Below are 10,512 nucleotides of genomic sequence, written 5' to 3'. Positions count from 1 at the left end.
TTTAGGATCAGTCTTTGGTATATGAGTCCTGGCTGAACCTCTTGTAGGGCCTTGGGTAGGTTACTTTAGGATCTTTGGTATTAGTGTTTTTCTCTTGAGTGTCACCAAGTTCTGATCACCACTGATACAGCTTTTGAATAATGTTCAGCCATGTTGGTAAAAATATGATCAATACAGGTTGATGGTATGGTATCTGACTTAGTGAACATTCTGGTTGGTATTGTCACCTTGGGTTATGATCAATACAGGTTGATGATATGGTATCAGACTTAGTGAACATTCTGGTTGGTATTGTCACCTTGGGTTATGATCAATACAGGTTGATGATGTGGTATCAGACTTAGTGAACATTCTGGTTGGTAGTGTCACCTTGGGTTATGATCAATACAGGTTGATGATATGGTATCAGACTTAGTGAACATTCTGGTTGGTAGTGTCACCTTGGGTTATGATCAATACAGGTTGATGATATGGTATCAGACTTAGTTAACATTCTGGTTGGTATTATCACCTTGGGTTATGATCAATACAGGTTGATGATATGGTATCAGACTTAGTGAACATTCTGGTTGGTAGTGTCACCTTGGGTTATGATCAATACAGGTTGATGATATGGTATCAGACTTAGTTAACATTCTGGTTGGTATTATCACCTTGGGTTATGATCAATACAGGTTGATGATATGGTATCAGACTTAGTTAACATTCTGGTTGGTAGTGTCACCTTGGGTTATGATCAATACAGGTTGATGATATGGTATCAGACTTAGTTAACATTCTGGTTGGTATTATCACCTTGGGTTATGATCAATACAGGTTGATGATATGGTATCAGACTTAGTGAACATTCTGGTTGGTAGTGTCACCTTGGGTTATGATCAATACAGGTTGATGATATGGTATCAGACTTAGTTAACATTCTGGTTGGTATTATCACCTTGGGTTATGATCAATACAGGTTGATGATATGGTATCAGACTTAGTTAACATTCTGGTTGGTATTGTCACCTTGGGTTATGTTACCACCATTGGCCACAGAAATAAACTTTTTCCTCTGTGGACAGTTGGTGGTGGTAAACCAGTCAATATTCAAATCACCCCAAAAATACATATTCCTGTTTTCATCAGATACTTTATCCAACATTTGACAGATTCCATCAAGATATTTCCCATCAGCACAAGGAGGCCTGTAGCAGCAGCCAACTAGTATACGTTTCATATGTGGTAAATGTACCTGAACCTGTTTCATTCAGCACTAAAGGTGCTACATGTAGAATGTCTCCCCCATGTGGAAGTTAGGAGAACTGCATCAACTAGTCTGCATTCCAAACTCCCCCCATCACACTTCCCTGTAACATGGTGAACTGCATCAACTAGTCTGCATTCCAAACTCCCCCATCACACTTCCCTGTAACATGGTGAACTGCATTAACTAGTCTGCATTCCAAACTCCCCCCATCACACTTCCCTGTAACATGGTGAACTGCATTAACTAGTCTGCATTCCAAACTCCCCCATCAAACTTCCCTGTAACATGGTGAACTGCATCAACTAGTCTGCATTCCAAACTCCCCCATCACACTTCCTGTAACATGGTGAACTGCATCAACTAGTCTGCATTCCAAACTCCCCCATCACACTTCCTGTAACATGGTGAACTGCATCAACTAGTCTGCATTCCAAACTCCCCCATCACACTTCCCTGTAACATGGTGAACTGCATTAACTAGTCTGCATTCCAAACTCCCCCATCACACTTCCCTGTAACATGGTGAACTGTAACAACTAGTCTGCATTCCAAACTCCCCCCATCACACTTCCTGTAACATGGTGAACTGCATCAACTAGTCTGCATTCCAAACTCCCCCATCACACTTCCCTGTAACATGGTGAACTGCATTAACTAGTCTGCATTCCAAACTCCCCCATCACACTCCCTGTAACATGGTGAACTGCATCAACTAGTCTGCATTCCAAACTCCCCCCATCACACTTCCCTGTAACATGGTGAACTGCATCAACTAGTCTGCATTCCAAACTCCCCCATCACACTTCCCTGTAACATGGTGAACTGCATCAACTAGTCTGCATTCCAAACTCCCCCATCACACTTCCCTGTAACATGGTGAACTGCATCAACTAGTCTGCATTCCAAACTCCCCCCATCACACTTCCCTGTAACATGGTGGACTGTAACAACTAGTCTGCATTCCAAACTCCCCCCATCACACTTCCCTGTAACATGGTGAACTGCATCAACTAGTCTGCATTCCAAACTCCCCCCATCACACTTCCTGTAACATGGTGAACTGCATCAACTAGTCTGCATTCCAAACTCCCCCCATCACACTTCCCTGTAACATAGTGAACTGCATCAACTAGTCTGCATTCCAAACTCCCCCATCACACTTCCCTGTAACATGGTGAACTGCATCAACTAGTCTGCATTCCAAACTCCCCCATCACACTTCCTGTAACATGGTGAACTGCATCAACTAGTCTGCATTCCAAACTCCCCCCATCACACTTCCTGTAACATGGTGAACTGCATCAACTAGTCTGCATTCCAAACTCCCCCCATCACACTTCCCTGTAACATGGTGGACTACATTAACTAGTCTGCATTCCAAACTCCCCCCATCACACTTCCTGTAACATGGTGAACTGCATCAACTAGTCTGCATTCCAAACTCCCCCATCACACTTCCCTGTAACATGGTGAACTGCATCAACTAGTCTGCATTCCAAACTCCCCCATCACACTTCCCTGTAACATGGTGAACTGCATCAACTAGTCTGCATTCCAAACTCCCCCATCACACTTCCTGTAACATGGTGAACTGCATCAACTAGTCTGCATTCCAAACTCCCCCCATCACACTTCCCTGTAACATGGTGGACTACATCAACTAGTCTGCATTCCAAACTCCCCCATCACACTTCCTGTAACATGGTGGAGAGGTCAGTGGGGTAGGGACGTCTGAAGGATCCCGGATAGCACGGACTATAGTGGAGACTATTTTACTTTCAGTTTCGTCCACCAACTTCAAACAGCGGTAAAAACTACTTTTTTTTAATTGAAAATATATTTTCGATTTAGATGGTACAGTAATTCCCTACGCTATTCAGTACTTGTTTTCTAACATAAACTGAAATTGATTGAAGAGTGTAGATTTCTACACAGACTGCTTGCCCCAGTCTGCCATTGTTGGTTGAGAAAGAGATGACCGCGGCTTTCAGTGACACCGATGGCAGAGAGGGAGGGTTTTCACATCTTCACAACAGAAGACAGTCTAAATAGAGATTTTGACACAAAATAAAATAAATGTGAAGGAATATTGTGAAATACTATCATTCCACTATTAATGTAGATATTATGGACATTTTATTTAAAACATGTAATTAAATTATCATAGTAGCTCATTTAATTTAGACCCAAAATGTATTTGCTATAATGTGGGCCATCGCCCGGCTATTAAGGGACAGGCGACTATTTGAGACTCAGCCTTTAAATGAACTTTTATGGAATGTTAACTTTGATTGTCTTCAATGAAAATGACAGACCTCTCAAACATGGAATACAACGTTGTATGGAACATTATTGTCAAGTGGTCACTAGATGTCTATGGTGCCAAACAGATTTATAGTTGAGAGTGTCAAGTGTGTTGATATAACAGAAATAAATGGCAAAATCCCACTCCCGGGCTGTACCAGAACCTGCTGTGATCGGGAGTCCCATAGGGTGGCACACAATTGGACAAGTGTCGCCTGGGTTAGGGGAGGGTTTGGCCAGGGGGGGCTTTACTACTCTAGTGACTCCTTGTGGTTCCTGGGTTAGGGGAGGGTTTGGCCGGGGGGGGGGGGGGGGCTTTACTACTCTAGCGACTCCTTGTGGTGCCTGGGTTAGGGGAGGGTTTGGCCAGGGGGGGCTTTACTACTCTAGTGACTCCTTGTGGTGCCTGGGTTAGGGGAGGGTTTGGCCAGGGGGGGCTTTACTACTCTAGTGACTCCTTGTGGTGCCTGGGTTAGGGGAGCGTTTGGCCAGGGGGGGCTTTACTACTCTAGCGACTCCTTGTGGTTCCTGGGTTAGGGGAGGGTTTGGCCAGGGGGGGCTTTACTACTCTAGCGACTCCTTGTGGTGCCTGGGTTAGGGGAGGGTTTGGCCAGGGGGGGCTTTACTACTCTAGCGACTCCTTGTGGTTCCTGGGTTAGGGGAGGGTTTGGCCAGGGGGGGCTTTACTACTCTAGTGACTCCTTGTGGTGCCTGGGTTAGGGGAGGGTTTGGCCAGGGGGGGCTTTACTACTCTAGTGACTCCTTGTGGTGCCTGGGTTAGGGGAGGGTTTGGCCAGGGGGGGCTTTACTACTCTAGTGACTCCTTGTGGTGCCTGGGTTAGGGGAGGGTTTGGCCAGGGGGGGCTTTACTACTACTCTAGCGACTCCTTGTGGCGCCTGCAGGCTGACCTCGGTCGTCAGGTGAACAGTGTTTCTTCCGACACATTGGTGCAGCTGGCTTCCGGGTTAAGCGGGCAGGTGTTAAGAAGCAGGTGTTAAGAAGCGCGGTTTGGCGGGTCATGTTTCAGAGGACGCATGACTCCACCTCCTGAGCCGTTGGGGAGTTTCAGCGATGAGACAATATAGATATATATTTTTTTGACCTTTATTTATCCAGGTTTTTCTCATTGAGATAACATCTCTTTTCCAAGAGAGATCTGGTCCAATAGCAGCAGGGGGAACAAGGTTTCAGACAAAACAACTTACATTCACGAACACAACATTAAACACAACTATAAACACACATATACAAACATCTTGACTAAAAACAGCTGGCCTAAAAACAATTACACTCTTCTATGATATATACATCGATGACGTATTTAAACTCAACCAACGAAACTAGATCATCAAATTTTTAAATGTTCAGGAGAGAATTCCAGGACCACGGAGCTGAGTAACTAAAACTATTTCTACCATGACCTGTTCTAATTTTTGGTACTGTTAGAAGCAAATGAGAATGGGACCGTAATTGATATTTATTTACCTAAAAAAGAACAGAGATAAAATGGCATTTTACCCAATATGGCCTTATAAATCAGTGTATACCAGTGTTTAAGCCTACGCAATATCACAATATCGAAATTGGGGAGAAAAAACGAGGGTAAAATTATAAAAAATGCTAAAATTGGTTGTTCCCCACCATTTGCAACAATGTCACTGAGCACCATCACTATCTTTCCTTCTCCTGCATGTTAATAATGTTTACATATCTGGCATTACTCATCTCATATGTATATACTGTATTCTATCCTATTCTACTGTATCTGTCTATGTATTACTCATCTCATATGTATATACTGTATTCTATCCTATTCTACTGTATCTGTCTATGTATTACTCATCTCATATGTATATACTGTATTCTATCCTATTCTACTGTATCTTAGTCTATGTATTACTCATCTCATATGTATATACTGTATTCTATCCTATTCTACTGTATCTTAGTCTATGTATTACTCATCTCATATGTATATACTGTATTCTATCCTATTCTACTGTATCTTAGTCTATGTATTACTCATCTCATATGTATATACTGTATTCTATCCTATTCTACTGTATCTGTCTATGTATTACTCATCTCATATGTATATACTGTATTCTATCCTATTCTACTGTATCTGTCTATGTATTACTCATCTCATATGTATATACTGTATTCTATCCTATTCTACTGTATCTTAGTCTATGTATTACTCATCTCATATGTATATACTGTATTCTATCCTACTGTATCTTAGTCTATGCATTACTCATCTAATATGTATATACTGTATTCAATCCTATTCTACTGTATTTTAGTCTATGCAGCTCTGACATCACTCGTCCAAATATTTATATATTCTTAATTCCATTCCTTTAGATTGTGTGTATTGTTAGATATTACTTGTTAGATATTACTGGACTGTTGGAGCTAGAAACACAAGCATTTTGCTACACCCACAATAACATCTGCTAAACAAGTGTATGTGACCAATAAAATGTGAATTGATGTAAATAGGTCTGGTGTTGGAGATCATTCCACACTCTGTGATCTACTACCCAGGTCTGGTGTTGGAGATCATTCTACACTCTGTGAATCTCCTGCATGTATTTTCTGATGTTTAATCAGACCACTTGAATGAGAGTATCTCTTGCCACACTGATCACAGCTATAAGGCTTCTCTCCTGTGTGTGTTCTCTGGTGCTCTTTAAGGCTTTCTCCCTGAGAAAAGTTTTTCCCACATTGCTCACAGCTATATGACTGCTCTCCTGTGTGTGTTCTCTGGTGTGATACCAGGTTGCTTGACTGAGTAAAACTCTTGCCACACTGATCACAGCTATAAGGCTTCTCTCCTGTGTGTGTTCTGTGGTGTGATACCAGGTTGCTTGAATGAGTAAAACTCTTGCCACATTGATTACAGCTATAAGGTTTCTCTCCTGTGTGCGTTCTCTGGTGTCCTTTAAGGTGTCCTATCCGAGAAAAACTTTTCCCACATTGCTCACAGCTATATGACTGCCCTCCTGTGTGTGTTCTCTGGTGTGATACCAGGTTGCTTGACTGAGTAAAACTCTTCCCACATTGATCACAGCTATAAGGTTTCTCTCCTGTGTGTGTTCTCTGGTGTCCTTTAAGGTATCCTATCCGGGAAAAGTTTTTCCCACATTGCTCACAGCTATAAGGTTTCTCTCCTGTGTGTGTTCTCTGGTGTGATACCAGGTTTCTTGAATTAGTAAAACTCTTGCCACACTGATCACAGCTATATGGCTGCTCTCCTGTGTGTGTTCTCTGGTGTGATACCAGGTTGGTTGACCGAGTAAAACCCTTGCCACACTGATCACAGCTATATGGCTGCTCTCCTGTGTGTGTTCTCTGGTGTGATACCAGGCTACTTGACTGAGTAAAACTCTTGCCACACTGATCACAGCTATAAGGTTTCTCTCCTGTGTGTGTTCTCTGGTGTGATACCAGGTTGGTTGACTGAGTAAAACTCTTGCCACACTGATCACAGCTGTAAGGCTTCTCTCTTGTGTGTGTTCTCAGGTGTGTTTTCAGATTAATTGATTTAGTAAAACTCTTCCCACATGGATCACAGCTGTAAGGTTTCTCTCCTGTGTGTACTCTCTGGTGTATTTTAAGAACTGATGAAGATTTGCAATGTTTCCCACAGTCAGAGCAGCAGTGAGGTTTCTTTCCTGTGGGTATCTGCTGGTGTTCTTGAGGAGTTCTGATGTGGAGAGACTCTTCTCTGCCTCGTCAGCATCATGATGTTGTTGAGGATCCCCAGAGGATCCACGACTGTCCCGTCTCTCTCCTGTGTGAATGACAAAGTTAAACAGATGGTTAAAGGCCCACAACAGCAGAAATCCACTGTTTATTTGAGGTAAAAGGTTATGCCTAGAGCATACCCATGAAGTTGTACAACAATTGAAATCAGTTAAATTATTTGACAATTAAGACAGTCAAGTTAGTAACAATCATATTTTGTCTTGTTTTCACATTAGTAGTAACTAGAAATAAGATATTAAATTTGTTAAAATCCTAAGCAGTGTGCCAGACGACTTTTGGTCTCCAATATAGGCCCCTTTCTGTGTTTGATAAAATTGCGTCACGAGGGCAATGCGCACACAATTTGGTTGCAGAAACTGGTCCCTGCTAATGAGGAAACCACTAGTTATGGATGTAGTATATCTGGTAATGAGGAAACCGCTAGTTATGGATGTAGTATATCTGGTAATTAGGAAACCACTAGTTATGGATGTAGTATATCTGGTAATGAGGAAACCACTAGTTATGGATGTAGTATATCTGCTAATGAGGAAACCACTAGTTATGGATGTAGTATATCTGGTAATTAGGAAACCGCTAGTTATGGATGTAGTATATCTGCTAATGAGGAAACCACTAATTATGGATGTAGTATATCTGCTAATGAGGAAACCACTAGTTATGGATGTAGTATATCTGGTAATGAGGAAACCACTAGTTATGGATGTAGTATATCTGGTAATGAGGAAACCACTAGTTATGGATGTAGTATTTATGGTAATGAGGAAACTACTAGTTATGAATGTAGTATATCTGGTAATGAGGAAACCACTAGTTATGGATGTAGTATATCTGGTAATGAGGAAACCACTAGTTATGGATGTAGTATTTATGGTAATGAGGAAACCACTAGTTATGAATGTAGTATATCTGGTAATGAGGAAACCACTAGTTATGGATGTAGTATATCTGGTAATGAGGAAACCACCAGTTATGGATGTAGTATATCTGCTAATGAGGAAACCACTAGTTATGGATGTAGTATATCTGCTAATGAGGAAACCACTAGTTATGGATGTAGTATATCTGGTAATGAGAAAACCACTAGTTATGGATGTAGTATATCTGGTAATGAGGAAAACACTAGTTATGGATGTAGTATATCTGCTAATGAGGAAACCACTAGTTATGGATGTAGTATATCTGCCTGGAGCAAAAATGGTGAGCGAAGATTTTAGTTTTCCACAATGTATTCTGAAAATTACAGCGCAAGATCAGCACAAGATCAGGAGTGCTACTCAAGGAAACTCACATTAAGCTCTGTGTCTATTCACTAATTCACCACCGTGGTGGAAAACTCAGGGGAGTTCTCATAGGCTGACTGCAAAAATAGCCTCCATTTACAGGTTGCTTATAAGTGCATTTCACATTACTTTTGGATTATAATTGTAAGGCTCGCTTGAATCACCTGCTTAATATGTTTGTGTTATTGTCTCAAATCAATTGCTTTATACTTAAAAAAACACTTCAACCAGTAAAATGCTCTTTGGCTAGCTTTAACATCAGCCTGACAATGAGGGTTTGTACACTAAGTGTTTAACAAATAGGCCCATAGCTTCACCTAACAATAACATAAACCTACTGTAGGACCCATAACTTCACCTAATAAGAACATAGACCTAGGACTATATATTTAATATTTCAGGTGAAACAAGGAAACTAAAATGTATTTGTCATGACATTTCATAACCAGATAATTTTGTGAATAATCCCACAAGGCTACTCTGTAATGTGTTGTCATTCTAAATGTCCAGAATAAAGGAAAATAGCTCTGTGTGTTGTAAAATAGCCTATCCACCAAGGAACAGTTCTCTACACATTATGAGCTAAGTATCTTTGTGTCCAGACAGACTAACGAGACCCTACTGGAAATCAAGTAGACAATAACACATTATAAACATCAATTTGTTAGAGATTTTGGATCCAACGTGGAGCACGGCATCACGGTCTTTACCTGAGTAATGAATGAAGAAGCACTTTGGTTGTTGTTGCATGCATAGAAATGCATGCATACCAGTGGTTGTATCTCTGTAGGACATGCCAGTAGGCTACAGTAGGTTGTAACTCTCTAGGTCATGACAGTAGGTTACAGTAGGTTGGAACTCTCTAGGTCATGCCAGTAGGCTACAGTAGGTTGCATCTCTCTAGGTCATGCCAGTAGGTTACAGTAGGTTGTATCTCTCTAGGTCATGCCAGTAGGCTACAGTAGGTTGTATCTCTCTAGGTCATGCCAGTAGGTTACAGTAGGTTGTATCTCTCTAGGTCATGCCAGTAGGTTACAGTAGGTTGTATCTCTCTAGGTCATGCCAGTAGGTTACAGAAGGTTGTAACTCTCTAGGTCATGCCAGTAGGTTACAACACTCTAGGTCATGCCAGTAGGCTACAGTAGGTTGTAACTCTCTAGGTCATGCCAGTAGGTTACAGTAGGTTGTATCTCTAGGTCATGCCAGTAGGCTACAGTAGGTTGTAACTCTCTAGGTCATGCCAGTAGGTTACAGTAGGTTGTAACTCTCTAGGTCATGCCAGTAGGTTACAGTAGGTTTTATCTCTGTAGGTCATGCCAGTAGGCCACAGTAGGTTGTATCTCTCTAGGTCATGCCAGTAGGTTACAGTAGGTTGTAGCTCTGTAGGTCATGCCAGTAGGCCACAGTAGGTTGTAGCTCTGTAGGTCATGCCAGTAGGCCACAGTAGGTTGTATCTCTCTAGGTCATGCCAGTAGGTTACAGTAGGTTGTAACTCTCTAGGTCATGCCAGTAGGCTACAGTAGGTTGTATCTCTCTAGGTCATGCCAGTAGGCTACAGTAGGTTGTATCTCTCTAGGTCATGCCAGTAGGTTACAGTAGGTTGTATCTCTCTAGGTCATGCCAGTAGGTTACAGTAGGTTGTATCTCTCTAGGTCATGACAGTAGGCTACAGTAGGTTGTATCTCTCTAGGTCATGACAGTAGGCTACAGTAGGTTGTATCTCTCTAGGTCATGCCAGTAGGTTACAGTAGGTTGTATCTCTCTAGGTCATGCCAGTAGGCCACAGTAGGTTGTATCTCTCTAGGTCATGCCAGTAGGTTACAGTAGGTTGTAGCTCTGTAGGTCATGCCAGTAGGCCACAGTAGGTTGTAGCTCTGTAGGTCATGCCAGTAGGCCACAGT

General features: G+C 41.9%; 1 protein-coding gene across 1 annotated transcript; it reads right to left on the bottom strand.

Moving 5' to 3' along the window:
- Positions 1 to 6,143: 6,143 nt before the first annotated feature.
- LOC115186488 (zinc finger protein 180-like) lies at positions 6,144 to 9,309 on the bottom strand (the record flags this gene model as incomplete). Its single annotated transcript, XM_029746108.1, has 2 exons — positions 9,296 to 9,309; positions 6,144 to 7,293 (listed from the first exon to the last, which is right to left on the bottom strand). Coding segments are annotated over exons 1-2 (1,164 nt in total), but the record flags the coding sequence as incomplete, so codon positions are not given.
- Positions 9,310 to 10,512: the final 1,203 nt, after the last annotated feature.

The sequence above is a fragment of the Salmo trutta genome, unplaced genomic scaffold (genome assembly GCF_901001165.1).
Source record: "Salmo trutta unplaced genomic scaffold, fSalTru1.1, whole genome shotgun sequence".
NCBI lineage: Eukaryota > Metazoa > Chordata > Actinopteri > Salmoniformes > Salmonidae > Salmo > Salmo trutta.
This window is presented reverse-complemented; position numbering and strand designations above follow the sequence as displayed.